We start from the raw sequence: 17087 nt of genomic DNA on the forward strand, positions 1-17087 counted from the left end.
AAGAGTTATCACGAAAATAAACTTAAAGATTCGAGAGTTGAAAAAATGGAATTATGTCCGCCTAAACAGGCTTCCTGGCCCACTGTGCCCTGTGGGTAACAAGATGCCTTTTGAGATTCCCTCCTGTACTTAACTTCTTGCTGCAAACCTTGCACTCTAAAGGCTTTTCCTCCAAATGAGTCTTAAAGTGTCGTTTCAGGCCAGATTTAAATCCAAACTTTTTATTGCATACGAAGCACTTAAGTAGTTTCTCTCCCGTGTGAGTTACGAGATGATATTGAAGTTGACTTGGAAAAACAAACTTTTTTCTGCAAACCGCGCATTGATGAGGCTTCTTCTCAGGCCGACCGCTAAACTGTTCATGAGGCAGTGGCAACGGTGCAGCACCCATGGTCCAAAGAGGCAACCTGCAACACGGTGCGCCATTTGTAATCGCTGTGCTAACGCCGACCCACGCAGTAGCACTCTGTTGCACTTGGGTCAATGCTGGGTAATTTTGGGACATGGGGTAAAACTGGTACAAGTGTTTGCTCGACGATATTTGACATTTTAGACATCGTGCGGTACCAAGTGTTATGTTTTTATTCTGAAAATATCATTTGGTGTGACCTGATTCATTAATTTCATTCGCTCCTAAATTTGGTTCTGAACTGTCAACTCGTGCCCAGGAAACAGCTGTTTTATCTGTACCCGGTGTACCAAAATTACCCCAAGTGACCACACATACCTTTTAGGAAGCCGGTTTCTTCGAAGAGGATTTTGGAGATGTCCTAGTCTGCCTGGAACTGTTCGCTCCTGCTTCGATCCTCTGGAACAAATAGAGAGAATGGTCCTTAAAAATCAATAGATCAACCAGCATGTGGAAGCCTTCGGAATCCACTGCAAAGCCAGTGGTAAGGTTACTTGCCACAAATTTGGCAAGCCGTTTTGATTGTCAAATTTTGACAGGCTTCGACCTTAAATCTTCATGACCTTGCCAAATATTGGTAAGCTGGAGAGTTTTCCGGACCAAGCTCACCAATTTTCAGCATTCAAAAAGGCTTGCCAATTTAGTGGCAAGCAAACTTACCACTGGCTTTGCACCGGCGTCAGCCCATAACTGCGGGCAGTGAAAAATTGAGTCCTTTGTCAAGCCAGAGCACCTTATGATTTTGTTACATTAGTACACACTTCTTTTTTTCAACACAAGAATTTCTACAAGTCTCAGACGGCACTCTAAATGTCTTAGGGGTAGGTTGGGGAAGAAAAGTACAAAACGCGTACTTTGCACTGTACAGAAGTTCCAAATGAGGATTCAAATATTCTGCTCTCGTGAACTTGTAATCCAATGCCTTCCTAATGAAATGGATCACTGTTCATTGATAATAGTTCCCGACATTACGTACAACATGCCAAAATGTATGTGATTTCGGAACTCCTCGAAAAGGGTAAGAAAAGTACACCACCGGGAAAGAAAAGAACACCGGAAAGAATTGCGATATCGAACCAGGAGACCACCAATCTTGGCTCAATACAGGTTTACCCCTAAAGTGGAGAACTTTCACTTGCCATTAGTTCAAGTTTCGTCAAAATCGGTCAATTGGTTCTGATTCTGCATGGACTCATCACGTAAGGTCCAAGAAGCCGTTTCTCAGAGATAAAAGGGTACGGCATTTTTGTACTTTTCTTCCCCTTTTCACGTAAATGCCCAATAACTTGTTTATTTCAAGTCTAATTCTATAACTTGTGTTGACATTTTTTGCTTGTCTCGCCTAATCAAATCTATTTCCGTGATCAATTCAATTTGCATCCCGCTTTTAGTTTCTTAGAGGGTGTTTTTTTCTTCCCCAATGCCTGTACTTTTCTTCCCCAGCCGACTGTACTTTTCTTCCCCAGCCGACTGTACTTTTCTTCCCCATTTCATTTTAACACTTATAAAAAATTGTGTTGAAGCCTAAGAGCATCAAACGGCACTGTTTTTCAAAGATGATGGTCTAAGCTAAAAGGTGGTACCTTACATTGGACTGTCGGCTGATTCTGCAGGAAGCTGTACTTCAAAGTACAAACATTTGAAAAAAGATTTTCTTAGTTATTTTTAATGTTTTTTTCAAGCGTGCAGTTTGATTCTAAATATTATATGTAGAACTGGGCTTAATTTATTTTTTGTCAGCGGGATGACCAATCTTTCTAAAACCACTAACGTGATGGTTCAGTGTAGTTTCAGTTCGGAGATATAACGGGTGTTCTTCTCTTACCCGAGCCTCGAGTGTACTTTTCTTACCCAACCTACCCCTACGAAGAAGTTTCCCATATTACGAAGGGAATGGCGCAAGCATAATACGAAGGTGGTTTTTCTTCGTATTACGAAGGTTTTTCTTTGTATCTTACAATGAAAAAGGTAAAAAGATTCGTATTACGAAGGAATATTGCTTCGTATTATGCTTGCGCCGAATTCATTGTAACATACGAATAACATAGGTCAAATTTCACTGTTAAAAAAAAAGTCGAAATTTTCAGACTTTTTAGGATGAAGTCAATTTTGAAACCCAGTGGTCTGAATTTTCAGACCTCCGGACACTCTGAATTTTTGGACCACCTGTCGTCTGAATTTTCAGACTACAGTCAGCTCTGGTTAACTGTCCCGAGTTGGCCCCTGGTTAGCTGTCCCAGAGACATCCCCACCACCACCGGCCGGCGAGGGATTACCGGCTATCCCCGGTCCCTAGTCGGCTGGGCCTACCCGGGCCCTACCTGCCCGGCCTCTGGTTAGCTGTCCTCGGCGCCTCCCGGTTGTCGGGACAGCTAACCAGAGCTGACTGTAGCATGTGCTTTGAATTTTACGACTACCAGGTAGTCTGAATTTTCGGACTAATGGCAGTCTGAATTTTTCACCTCGCGGGTTTGAATTCTAAGCCGCCCAGGTAATAAAATTACCACTTTTGTTAGGATGTATATTATGTTTTGGAGATGCATGTTTTAAATTGCTGAGAAACATGGAATGCATGCACTAAATAGAGCAGTTGTAAAACAGCTCTTTTTGTTAAATGTAGCACCCAAACTTGCGCAAAACTTTAACTAGATATGATATTTTGCTAAGAGAGCTTCCCAAACAAAAAAACTAGTCCTCGAATGTAAGACTCCAGAAGATGCAGCTGTAAACACTGGAAAGCAGCATGTTGGATCCAGATGCACACTTTGTGGAAACTTTTTCGGCACAATGAAAATACTTTGGGGACGAGGATGAAAGAGGAGTGACAAATTTCCAAAACGCCACCCACTCCCTCATCACCCGTCCCTTTAGTTTGGAAGACGCAATATCAGTATAAGGCTACGCCACTTTCACAGCCTGCTTGCCGCGGATTTCGGATGCTTCAGAGTGGTGACTGCACGCACCCGAAGCAATTTTGGAGCACAGAAAGGCGAAGGCAAAACGGCACTGTACACACTGCGCTGAGCGCCGATGTAACACATAAAACTTTGCTTCACGACGGAGCGTCACAAGAAAGATGACACGCGACGCGGACTTGTATTCGGATGCGATGTGCACTGCTCTGGAGACAAGCTAAAACTGACGCATTCTGTCCAGAAATCCCGAGTGGCCGAGGGATTAAGGGCCCCCTCCTCTCCCCCCGCCCTGCGCAGGTAGGCTTCGGCCGGCACGCCGGTCAGCGGTGATTTTCCGAACGCCCCGGCTCGGCTCGGTGTGCCTGGCTCGGCTGGCCGCCGCCGGAGCGGCTCGGCTCGGGTGACCCGGGCTTCGGTCCATGCCGGAACCAGGGCAAACATGTCGCATCCTGCAGCTACCAGCGGAGTGCAGGCCGATTTTAAACTCAACACTAGACGGCCGTTCGCTTAGCTGAGAAAAAGTTCATTTACTACTGCTCTAGCAATTCAGGGTCCATAGCACCTGAAACGCAGTCATGCCTTTTATCAGAAAATAAAGCGTCAATTTCAGCCTGCGCAGGATGAAAATTCAGACCTTCTACTACAAATGACTGTTTTAAGACCCCGACGCCGAAAATTTATACCGCGCCATCCAAATATTCAGACTCTTGAGTCCGAAACTCATTTTTCAGACCACAAGGTGTAAAATTAAGACCAACTATCTGAAAATTCTGACTTAAGTCTGAATTTCAGATTCAGACCACTAGGTGTGAAAAAATTGGTCTGAATTTTCAGACTTTTTTTAACAGTGTTCATTGTAAGACATTTAGAGTGGGGAAAACCGAAACTTACTCATGAAAGTACCTCGAGGTTCCCATCTTTTCCTGATGAATTGCAGTGTATGCCCCATGATTTGGCGCAAACGCGTCTGCACCAAGTCGCTGATGACCTCATGACGTAATCCTACGTCGACAATCGCACAGTGCACCAGAAGTCCGGAGGAGGCCGCCAAAACTCCAGACGCGTTTTGAGCTCTTAAGTCGCTAAGTAGGACTGAAACCGAGCGTGTAACCCCACCATTGGATTCCTCGTTCGCAGAGCAATCCATTGGTGGGGTCACACATTCGGTTCGCGTCCTGTTAAGCGACTCAGGCGCTCAAAACCAGTCCGGGCTCTCGAAGAAGCCAATAATTTGAGTGTCGATTTCTCGCCGGGTGGAGAGCAACAGCGCACTCCGGCTGGAGGCATTTCCAGCGGGGCGGAGACAAGGCGACGGAAAGCGGCCGTAGGTAAGGGCGACAGTGCAGGCAAGTGGAGCACTTTGGGGCGTGGCAGTGCGTGGCAGGCCGCGGACGTTAAGACGAGAGAGAGAGAGAGAGAGAGAGAGAGAGAGAGAGAAGAGGGGCAGGGGCACGGGCTGCGCCGGGCTGCGCCATGAGCGCGCTCGTTGGATCCAATTACTTTTTCCTCGCGCCCTCTCCGCCGCACACGCGGGACCGCCACTGCAGGACACCCTGTCCCTCCTGCTCCCCCCCTCCCCCGACTCCCTCTTCCGCGCCGAATTAATTTGCGTGTCGCCAGTAAATTTACTGGGACGCTCTTCACTACCCCTCAGCTGCTGCTGCCGCCATTACACAAGCAAGCCGACCTGCAGACAGACGGGCAGGTGGGCGGGGAGGGAGGGGAGGGAGCGGGGAGGGAGGGGAGGGGGGGAGGTGACGTCCCGTGGGCCTTGTCACGGCGGAGGACTCCCCTCGCGTCCCGGTTCCCTCCATCCGCCCCGTGGCGGTCCTCCTGGTCCTGCCTCGGCGCCTGCAGACTAGATCCCGAGAGTCGTTTTCGTCGCCCTGTCTCTCTCGCACACAAGCGGCGTGCCCAACAGGTGCGAGAGAGACAGAGCGACGTAAACGACTCGCGGAATCAGTCTGCAGCGGCGACGGCGGCTGCGCAGCGCCAGAGTTCGGCGCGGCCCGAAAAATTGGTCGGATTCGGTGAGTCACTGATGAAAGGATTCCTGATTACGGAATGGCGCGTGACGCGAGTGGCGCCCCGCCGAACCGCCGGCGTGGCGGCGTTCGCGCCGCCGGTGCCTTTGTCTCCGGGATCTGCTGGCGGGGAGGGGAGGGGGAACTGCTGCTTTTCTAACCTGCAAGCGCGAGGCGGACGGATTTCGTCTACGTTTGAGGCGCGGTCCATCGGAGGACACCCTCGAGGAATTTGACACTGACAGAAAAAATAGGAAACTGCTCTCTCAATCTAGAAGCGTTATGTCACGTTAAAACGAACGTGGATGCGAACCATCCACATAGCATTTGCTTATTCACATTTACGCTTAAAACCCTACGAAATAATTTGAGCATACATAGTACCAGTACAAACTAATTTAGTTTCTTATGCGAAAAAATAGTTAGAAAATTACGAAATATTTTTTTTAAGCTTATGCATGCTCAAAATACTTTGTTATACAAGCTTCTTTTCTTTGAAAGGACCAAAATAGTTTGTAAGGTTTTTTCAGTGTTCGAACGAATGTGACATAATGCTCAAAGGAACGGGACAAAAATAGTTTCAACGTGATATGTCACGCTACACTGTGGCAAAAAGGTTCGGAAAATTCAGTTAATTTTTTTATTCAGGATTCTCCGTAGGCTCTTACAGTATTCTCCGTAGGGCCGTACAGTCCGTAGGACCGCACAGTCTTCTCCGTAGGGCTTGGAAGACTGTACAGTCCTACGGAGAACACTGTAAGGTCCTACGGAGAATCCTGTGCGGTCCTACGGAAAATACTGTAAGAGCCTACGGAGAATATTGACAAGGGGGCTACGGAGAATTACCGCAAGCTGTTTACCGAATTTTCCGTAGCTTTTTGCCGCAGTGTACTAGAATGAGAGCGCTCCATCCCACGCGCGGCGGCGGCCGCCTGCCGGCCAGCGCGTAGGCCGTGCCGCCGTACAGGCCCGCCGTGCGGCACAGTCTACCCCGGCGTCCGCAGGGGCTCTCATGCGGAGAAGAGAAAATCAACACCGGACAGGAAACGTCGGCATGTAGTGCCTTTAGTTGGAGTAAGGCCGGTTCAGTGCTCAAACATAATGCTCGTGTGTTTACTTCGGGGGCGTTGCAAGAGGAGAGGCCAGAGGAGCAGCAAACTAGATGTTTTTGTCCAAATTTGGTACAAGTCGTCACAGTTTGCTCTTTTTTACCGCAAACGAACTTTGTATACAAATTTGTCCGAAATTCAGCTCAAAAACATAGTAATGAGTGCCGTTTTCGCACAGTTTCCTGGTACAAATTTGCTCACAACGTTTGGTGTGAGGGCCTCGCAGAGGTCGGAGATAGGGGGGACGCCCCAAGCTGACCGCCAAGAGGCCGTACAAGAAAGGCACAGAACCACAACATTTTTTTTCGCCACGTTCTGGGAAACAGTGTCATTGAGCCCTGCTCACGCAACTGCTTGTTGTTGTTGTGTTCTCTGAGAAGCCTCGTTACGTGTCCAGGAGGGCGAACCGAGGTCAACTAAGCCCTACCACGCTCCTCCTGCCGCGCCATTATAATCGGTCCATCTCAGTGCCTTTCAGAATGACGTGTGTCCACCTGGCAGAGCGTATCCACTAACGGGGTAAGTCAGGCGCATCTGGCAAAGGAGCCTTGTCCCTCACGGATCCGATCCGTCTATCCGAGAGCGCAGCCTGGGTTTTCATATGGAACCTACCCCAAGTCTGAACCCTTATTCCGCCTCATTCACTGATCGTTACCGAAGAACGCATCTCGAATGGCCGGCACTCTTAAAAACCTTATGAACCGTTTAAGGCCTTGAAAAGAAAAGTAGTATCTCGCAACAAAGTATTTTGTACATACATAAGCTCCACAAAGAAAACGCTTTGTGGAACAAACTAAATAGTTTCTACCTTACACACGCCCAAACCCCTCCGCACAGTTTTAAGCGTGGGAGTTCTTTACAGTTAATGTTTGGTTCACGAGCACCTCCCACAATAAAAACGCGCGATTTTCCGAACCGATCTGTATGCAGGATCGCTAAAATTCAGCGATAATAAGGACGAATTTGCTCGAAAATTAGCCATACTCAAAACGACGTGAGACGAAGACTTCGTACTGAACTCGCACGTAGATATTGACTCTGTCCACCCCCTGTACCGCACAGCAAATACTAAATACAACGTCGATGGTCAAAACTTAACCTCTAGATAACAGTTAAAATGGGACCATTTTGATTGAGGCTTCCCCACTGACCCATCACAGACGCGAGCGCGTTTTCAAGGACTGGTGCAGCCGAGCCAGGACTCCGGGACGGCACACTGTGGCAAAAAGGTACGGAAAATTCTGTTAATTTTTTGGCAGGATTCTCCGTAGCCCCAGTATTCTCCGTGGGCTCTTACAGTATTCTCTGTAGGGCCGTACAGTGTTCTCCGTAGGACCGCACAGCCATCTCCGTAGGACCTGGAAGACTGTATAGTCCTACGGAGAACACTGTAAGGTCCTACAGAGATGACTGTACGGTCCTACGGAGAATATTGATAAGGGGGCTACGGAGAATCACCACAAGCAGTTCACAAAAATTTCCGTAGCTTTTCGCCACAGTGCACACTGGAGGAGGCTGCGAGGCCCCGAACTCTCCATGCCGTCTCGCAGTGCGGCCACGCTGGGTAATTGCTGGGAAGAGACCTAGTTTCTGAATGTCATGATAAAAGCGGGGATGTTTGCGCGGTTCCGCGCGACCTCCCACGGCCGGCGAGGCCTGCAAGGCCGGCAAGGAGACCCAAGTTAATCCCTCCCCCTTTTTTGGGTTAGGCCGCTTAAAGCGACCCCGCCCTCAAAACGCAGCCCACACGGCACTGACTTTCGCGCCGCATTCGTTTTACACGAGGCTCCTGCTTTATCTTTCAGCAAGCCTTTTCACTGCTCGAGTGACTTGCAGCCAAATAAAAACATTCGTTCCCTCCAGCGTAAAATCTGCTACACGAGGCACAGCTCAGCGACACAGCGGAAACTGCTTGTCCACTTGTTAAAGAATTCGTGGATGATATTTTTATCACTTGAAAATCATCACAATTTCACCACAAATCGAAGAAAGTTTTAACAACGCTCCCCTAATTATTGCTTGGCGTGACAACAACGTCTGATGAATTTTTTGTAAGGGAAATTAGCCTGGAGACTGTCATAAAGTGACGAGCAAAATTTTCTCAGAGTAGTTGGAGTGGTGTTGCAGGCCTCAGATGAATGTTTTCGTTTGCTCGCGAAAAATGAGACCAGCTAGTCAAGAACAAAAATAAAAACGAGCTCCCTCAATAAAAATGTCTGACCTAATTACCTAAGTGTCAGATCCCCGTCAAGTTGCAAAGACGGACCCCAGAGACTCCGATAAGAGGAATCCTGCAGAGTCGTTCGCACTTTTTGACGAGCCCCCACCTCCGCGGAATAGAGTCGTTTTACGACTTTTTCACAGTTGTAATACGTTCAGCGTAACGGCAGTTTTCCACACACCCCGCTCGTTTACACGAGAACACTCTTTTACTTCCCTCTTAAACGCTCTGGGGCTTTCCAGCCTCATTCAACACCCGCTTTCCTCAAATCCTTTTTCTGGGTCCCCTGACCGCCTCACCGCGCTGCCCCGCCCCCGCGTCTCTGCGCTGCGCGGCCCCCGCTCCGGTCTTGCACATCCCTTGTGCCGTAAGTCTTGTTTCGTGTCCAAGTTTGTGGCGAGAAAACTCGGGCGTCAGAAAGCCAAACCGGGCTGACCCATCAGGCCCCCTTGCTTCCTTCCCTCCACATACACCGTAGTGTCGCTTCCGCCGTTCCCTCCGCACCTCCGTCCAAGGCTTCATCCCCCCCCTCTCTATCTCTCTCTCTCTCTCTCACGCACACACACTCACACTGTTTCCGTTAACATGGAACCCTATCATCGGCCTAAAGCTGCCTTACCGTTATACAGAAATAGCAGAAAGTTTTCGATTACACGCTAAATGCTTAGGGATTTTTCGAACAGAAGGTATTGACGCCTTCAAATGCGTACAACTTTGTAAGTACATGAATTAGGTGCTGTCCTATAAATAAGGAACCATGAGAAAACATTGTCCCAACTTCATACATCGTAAATTGTGCATTGCTTAAAAATGCACCAGAATGACAGTAGTTGTAAAACTACTAGTACAGCATACACAATCGATGTTTGTGGCCTTCCCTTGCTTGTCCACGTGCACAATAAAAGCCCATAAACAATGAATAAGGACGCTTCAAGAAGCGCGTACGGACTGCACATACGCTTCCACGAAGGGCGCCATGTTACGCTTTAGTTTCACCACCGAAGTCCCGCTGGCTGGTGATGTCTCGGATATCGATCTGTCGGTGGCTTTGCTGTTTCATGAAGCGCCTGTTCAAGCGGCAAGTTGGCAAGTGGGCCCCAGCCTGTGGGTGAATTCGGGCCCGTGTCAATACTAGTTGATCGATTAGCTTCTGGCCTTAAATAGACCGTGCTGTTAGCATTCCGCGGCCAAGTAGTCCGTTTAAAGGGCTGCCGTGGGGGAGGGGAAGGGGGATTGTGTATATTATGCCTGACAGCCTACAAGGGGCACGTGTACGAGTTGCCTTACATCGGGGCGCTTAGAGAATCTGACAGGGGAGGGAGGGGGAGGTTTCGATTGTCACATCATGAAAATTTCAAGGCTAAATTTCGATACAAGAACGTCATAAAACCACTTGATGACAGTCCCATCCATGCGTTTCATAAAGGAGCTTCGATGAAAATCTCATCGACTTGCGATGAAATTGCTATTGCCATCACTTGGAAGCGGTGCAAACGTCATTCACTATTTCGTGGTAAAGTGACAACAAATTTCTACCGTGCGTCCACCAATGAGAGCGGACACGCGAGTGGCTGTTCCCTTCACTGTGAGAAAAATGTACGGTATTCGCCGTTAATTTATTAACAGGATTCGCCGTACTTAAAAGTACGGTGTTTACGGTACCTAGAAGTACAGCGTTTGCCGTACCCATTGAAGTACGGTGTTTGCCGTACCTAGAAGTACAGCGTTTACTGTACCTGGAAGTACGGCGATCACCTTAATTTGTACAATGCACTTGTCAATAGGCATTCATTTTTTGACAGCAAAGTCAATTTAGACGATTTTCAAAATGTGCTCAAACTCTTTGGAATTGAATTCAACGTGAGATCTTTACAACTTCCCGTCAAAAGTGCCGCTTTGAAATCCAAGGGAATGTCTTGTTATATTTCTACGGGGTTTAAGTGAATTTTCAAAGTGGTCCAAATCAAGTGTTCAAAGTGGTCCAAATCAAGATCTTCTTACAGAAAGGGATTCGTCTCGTCAAGACAAACAAAAAATGTCATGGCATGTCATATGTTTGCATGGAAAATGAAAAAACTATTCACCTACAAACTTAAAAATATGTTCAAAAAATGACCTTTAAGGAACTTTTGAAGCTTAATAACGTTGTCATTTTCCATCCAAACCTATGAGATGTGTTGACATTTTTTGTTTGTCTTATCGAGACGAATCCATTTCTATAAGATCTTGATTTGGACCACTTTGAAAATTCACTCAAACCCCTTGGAAATAAACAAGACATCCCCTTGGATTTCAAGGCGGCACTTTTACCGTGTTTGTACAAACTACGGGAATCGCCGTACTTCCAAGTACGGTAAACACCGTACCTCTAAGGGTACGGTAAACGCTGTACTTCCAGGTACGGTAAACACCGTACTATTAAGTACGGCAAATCCTGTTAATAAATTAACGGCGAATACCGTACATTTTTCTCACAGTGATTCGGAACGCTGTGCTCGGAACTTGCCCTTCTCCAGCTACCGTGCTCGCTGGCACTGCAGGGCGAAGCGGGCAAATTGGGCCGGGCAACGAGTGCCCGGACCGGCAAGGGCGCGTAAGGGGAAAGGTGGCCGGGGGGGGGGGGGGGTCCCTTGCGGCGGTGGGACGGGCCTGATGTATTTGCAGGGTCACGCCGACTCACGCCGGGCCATCAAACGGACGTCAAGGGCGGCAACGCGCCAACCTGTGGCCGCCACGCGACCAGCCGCACGCGATACGCGCAGCCGAACGCACAGGGACACACACACACAAACAGAACACAGGCACACCTGCAAAGGGCCTCCACGACACACAGTGGGCCAGAAGGCCGGTAGAGGCGGCCAAAATTCTGGACGCGTTTTCGAGCTCCAGAGTCGCTGAATGAGACTCCACCAATGGATTCCTCGCTCGGAGAGCAGAATAAATAAGTGAAAAGAAAAATACGAACAGGGATCATATTAATTTCATCGTTTATTGTGCAATTGATCCGCAATTCTATAACTAATAAGGTTTATAGAAATAAAGAGATAAGTAAGTCTCAACTTCGTAATTAAATACAGTTACCGGCACACCAACACCGAAAAATATATCATTCACCAAATGTCACATAACTAAACATCAATGTTCGAGCATCAACACTGTACAATTAACAAAACAAAAAAGATAATTTGGAAAGATATAGAAGACAGCAACGGATCGATCAAGTCAAACAAGTCTGCTAGAACGCATAGAAGTCATACTCAAAGAGGCTGAGTTCGTAAGACATTGAATTTTGAGACAGCTTGAACGACTGATTGCAAGCCACACGCGGCACCTTTACGAACATTCTTAAGATTTACTTTCACATGTCATCTCTCGCTTCACATTTTGTTGACTGCACCCTCAGAGGGTTTCTCCACACGGAGCAGAATTCTGTTTCATGTGGGATTTAAGATGAGCTTTGAGATAGCTTCCTAATCTAAACTTTTTGTTGCAAACCGCGCAGTCGAAAGGCTGCTCCTCAGTGTGATCGCTGAGATGTACCTTGAGGTTGGCTCTTTGACTGAATTTCTTGTTGCACAGAGTGCACTCGTAAGGCATCTCCCTTGTGTGATATCTTAGATGACTCTTAAGAGAAGTCTCCTCACTGAAATGTTTATAACAAACTGTGCACCCAAAGGGCTTCTCTCCTGTGTGGACTTTAAGGTGATTTCTGAGAACGTCTCCTCGACTGAAAACCTTCAGGCAAACAGTGCACTGAAAATCCCTTTCCCCCGTGTGGGTTCTGATGTGAATTTTGAGACTACTACCGCGACCGAAACTCTTATTGCACACCATGCATTCAAAGAGCTTCTCTTTTGTATGGGTTCGAAGATGCGCTTTTAAATTTGAATTGACCTTGAACTGTTTGTTACAAATCGTACACTGGAAAGGCGTCTCTCCCGTGTGTGTTCTAAGATGAGGTGTGAGAGCACCTCTACGATTGAACTTCTTATTGCAGACCATGCATTCGTAACCCTTTTCCCCATGGATGTTCATGTGACGTTTGAGCTCATATCCCTGGCTGAACTTTCCAAGACAAACTGAACACTCGAAAAGCTTTTCACCTTGAAAGGTCCCCGTTCGCCTTTTGGGGTGTAGTGCAACACTCGACTTTTTACAGCAGCCATCGCACTTCAATGGGCTTCTCGCGTTGGTGCGACGATGTTCCGCGAGCTTCAACGATGAAAGAGTCTCAGCGCAAGCTGAACACTTTAGTGCCATGCCGCAAAAGGATCTGCGCAAAAGCAGGTTTCTCAGTATCTACTATTCACTGTATTCACTCATTCACTGTATTCACTCAGTATCTGGGGAGTGGAACTACTTTGAAATACACACCTCTAACGTAAAGACTTGACCAAAATAGAAGTGAGCAGCGCAACCCGAGCGGAAATTACTTCATCTGGAAAGAAAATAAACACTGTAAAAAAAATTCCAATGCCTTTCATTGCACGGTGAAGCTTGTTGAAATCAAATTGAATACTCGTCTAAACGATTATTACGTATTTTACCGATTATAATTTGATCCTACCGGTATTTTTACATCCCAACTGATTCAGTTAACAATGACCATCTCAATATCGGATCTCGCGATTACAGTCTCTGTCGTCGAAATCATCCGGTTCTAAACCACCCTCCCGGTTTTAATTTGCAAACCGACCGCCGTGTGGTACAGAATTAGGACCATACAGGGAAGGCCTTTAAAAGCAGCGAAGTCCAACTTGCAACATGGCCGGTGTTTCAAACACGACTACTCGCTTTCCACCCTGCGCGATTTTCGAATGCGCAGACGCGAGAAATTTTCCAAACGCCGAAACTTAATTTATTGAGTCTTATCGCCACGAAATTATACTGACAGATTCAAAGGACTTCCCCAAAATTCTTACAACATAGCATTGGGATTTTCGAATTGCACGGCATCTAATTTCCTGCATCAGCGACTTGAAAATTCGACAGATCGACATGGCCACCTGCGATACCATGGACTTTAGATGAGTTTTGTAATTTTGTCAGTTACACACATATCGTTCATTTAATTTGAAAGAATTAATTGGAGTGGCACATTTTGAAACGTTGGAAAAATGAACATACTGGATTGCAAATTTCATGTTTTAGTCTTTACGTAATCACGATAATTTAATTCTCAGGAATCTTCATTTGATATATACAGTATTCTGGGGACCTTTTCCAATAAATTCGAAAAAAATAGGATGCCGTCCAGATAGGTTCTCCTTGTCGGACCCAAAAACATATTCAATCCTTCATGTATATGAAGCTATTCATATCACGTATAGAAATTTTACCATGCACGTATGGTAATTCGCTATACATGGTACGGCATTAAGGCTATACATGTAATAGGCGTTCTCCCATCCGTTGTCTGGATTTTTCCTATACATCGAATCCGCAATGCGATGCCATGTATAGGATTTCGGCCAAAATATGCAAACTAGGCAGGCTGAACCGGATGAACTGTCCGTTGTTCAAGACAACGGCTGCCTTTCCCGCCATAATAGACCATCGAGTCTGGATCATTAGTGATCCTTATTGAACACCCAAGAGCGCCACAGCAAAAATGATGCATGAATTGAAAGGACTTCAACTTTCTTACAACATGATGGGTCGAGAGCCCCCTGAACCAACCTAATTCCTAGCCGCAGCGTACACCGAGAAGTAAGTCCGTCAAAACGACACTAGCGCCACCTAGCGGATAATCCGGTCAGCGGGCAAACGAGCAGCTTTTGTGAATTTTGTACGTTGTTAACACATAATCGTATTGATTACCAGTGTTTTAACAAAATACAACAATTGGAATCGCTGTTAATAACACTGTGGCAAAAAGCTACGGAAAATTCTGTAAACAGCTTGTGGTAATTCTCCGTAGGCCCCTTATCAATATTCTCCGTAGGCTCTTACAGTATTTTCTGTAGGACCGCACAGTATTCTCCGTAGGACCGCACAGTGATCTCCGTAGGACTATACAGTCTTCGAGGTCCTACGGAGAAGACTGTGCGGATTTACAGAGAATACTGTGCGGCCCTACGGAGAATACTGTAAGAGCCTACGGAGAATATTGATAAGAGGGCTACGGAGAATCCTGGCAAAAAAATTAACAGAATTTTCCGTACCTTTTTGGCACAGTGAAGGTTGATGACAAATTATTTTTTTTCAGTTGGCCATATTCCTATACACGGACCGTAAAATCCTATACATGTATAGGACTTACTCAAATTCCGATACGTGTATAGGAATATTCCTGTACATTTTGAGCCCATATAGCAAAAAACCTATACAAATCGGAATATTCCTATACATGTATCGGGATTTCAGTAATTCCTATACATGTATAGGAATTTTCCTAGACCACACTGTTAGAAATTAGCTCCGAAATTTTATGGAGAAAAACCCTATAATCACGTTCATGGAGACTCCATTCATTTTCCATTTTTTTTCGGAGAGATTTTCTCAGGGCTTAAACAGATGTTCTTCAGAGCATTCCTTGGGTCCAGATGGGAGGTAAAATGCAATTCTTTTCTCAGACATATTAAAGAGGACTTTGCTGAAGCATTTTTTAGTTTGAAATGGTCAAAGAAGGGACAGTCTCATTCGAGCTCATTTGCCTTATATCCTGTAGCTTTCCCTTAATATTATGAAAACTGAGCTCAAGAAGTAGGGGTTCACCTTTCCCTCAAATTTTAACTGGTTGCAAACCCTTTTTTCGTGTTTTTGTGATAGTGAAGCATGCATTTTTGTTCAAAATTCCGAAATTTTTCGGAGAAAGCCCAGAATTTCGCAGAATTTGCATTTATGGAGAGCTCCATGCAGGAGTTTCGGAAAATCTCCATGATTTTTCCATTTTTTTTCGGAATTTTCTGACAGTGCACTGCATGGTAAACTTCCGAACATTTTTTACAGTGAAGAAAAAAACTCTAAAAGTGGATTGGCTGGACTTAATGACTTCTGCGTACCGCAATGGTACAAAAAGGGGACGGGAACATGTAAAACATGAGAATATTAAAATAATACCAGTAATTCAAAGTAAAATCGCGTCCAGGTAAGAAATTATTCGTACGTTACGTTGTGCGAGGGGGTGCAGGGGTCAAGGTCAACGAAATGCCACATTTTAAAGGTGGGAGGGGGTCGAAAGCGCATAAACTGGAAACAGGTGCCAAATATCATACCAGACTACTGCTGAGATTAATCGTGCATAGTTTTGACCGACGGCAATTGAGCATACGCGTGTTATGCATGGAATCGCGTGCAGCAACGCAATAGATGCTGCACATCAATGCACACTTTCATGCTTAGTTTACAACGAATTCGTGAATTCCAAAAACGTGTGCTACATTCATTGCATAGCTAAAAAACCCTACTCAGTAAAATAGGGTGACGAAGAGTCCTTTCTCGCCGACAATCCTCCATTGCCCTACAGAACCCTACCTCTGCCTTCAAACTTCCGGCGAAGAAAATATTTTCCCTTCTGCTCGCCAACGTCGGCCCGTATCCGCTTTCCTGTACACTGTGCCGCGCGCACTGAGGCGGCAGATTCTGGTCGGCACATTCAACGCACGCACGGAGCGGTGCGGGGCTCGGCCCGGGATCTCACATGTTCTCCGGCGGTCGGCAAATACGACATTATTGCACACAGGCAGCGGCTGCCGCAGCAATCCGAGCTGGGCTGCTGCAAGGATTCGCGGAATCGGTAGTCCCTCAATGAAACGTCAACTTAGAACGGCTGATTTTTGCCGTATCTGCAGGGGTGAAATTCAGAGCGCAGTGATACCCTCCGTTCAATTTAAAACGGTAGAAATCAAGCGTGGCTTTCCACACTCTCAGCCTTTTCCTAACTACGTCTCATTTGCAGACGCATTTCTGAAGGTAACCATAATACTAAGTATTTTTCCTTAGTATTATTACTTAGCAATTACTAATTCATAATTACCGTTTGTCTTTCAAATGAAATACAAAAAAAGTTTAGAAGTATTTAAAGTAATACATCAGTTACAAAAAAAGTATTCAAAAAGTTCCCCATTTGATCAACATCGATAGAAAATCATGCGCTGAAGTCAGTGTTACCAAACAAAATGCTCCTTCCTGAACTCGTTTCTGAGATAAATGCAGTCAAAGTTGGGATTTTTAACATGGGTCTTATGGGGAATGGGACTAAAAAACATGCTAACGTTTACTTTTGGCACATAAGGAGTAATAAGAAGGCAATGAAAAACTATAGTTAGATAAAAAACACTACATAGAATCAAAATCCTTCCAGAAAAACGGGCGTTCCTGTCCATAGGTGAGAACTACAGAACAAAGAATGTCCAAAAAATGCCCTCTTTTGGGTCAAAACGCGACTTTGGCCGTTTTTATGGTTGA

The 17087-nt window shown here is 46.1% G+C and overlaps 1 protein-coding gene across 2 annotated transcripts; it reads right to left on the reverse strand.

The window, feature by feature from the left end:
• Nucleotides 1–137: 137 nt before the first annotated feature.
• LOC117638919 (gastrula zinc finger protein XlCGF8.2DB-like) lies at nt 138–16271 on the reverse strand. 2 transcript variants are annotated; one of them, XR_004587336.1, is made up of 5 exons: nt 16155–16271; nt 13053–13116; nt 12782–12951; nt 728–808; nt 138–407 (listed from the first exon to the last, which is right to left on the reverse strand). XR_004587336.1 is itself a non-coding variant. In XM_034374139.1 (3 exons), exon 3 carries the CDS (start codon nt 12936–12938, stop codon nt 12078–12080), a length of 861 nt encoding a protein of 286 aa, XP_034230030.1. In that variant the 5' UTR covers nt 12939–12951; nt 13053–13116; nt 16155–16271; the 3' UTR covers nt 11649–12077. The 2 variants fall into 2 exon arrangements, 1 of the variants encoding a protein (XP_034230030.1); XM_034374139.1 differs by lacking the exons at nt 138–407; nt 728–808 and having other exon boundaries at nt 11649–12951.
• Between the last annotated feature and the right edge of the window lie 816 nt (nt 16272–17087).

Source organism: Thrips palmi, unplaced genomic scaffold, assembly GCF_012932325.1.
Source record: "Thrips palmi isolate BJ-2018 unplaced genomic scaffold, TpBJ-2018v1 HiC_scaffold_1, whole genome shotgun sequence".
In the NCBI taxonomy this organism is placed as follows: Eukaryota; Metazoa; Arthropoda; class Insecta; order Thysanoptera; family Thripidae; genus Thrips; species Thrips palmi.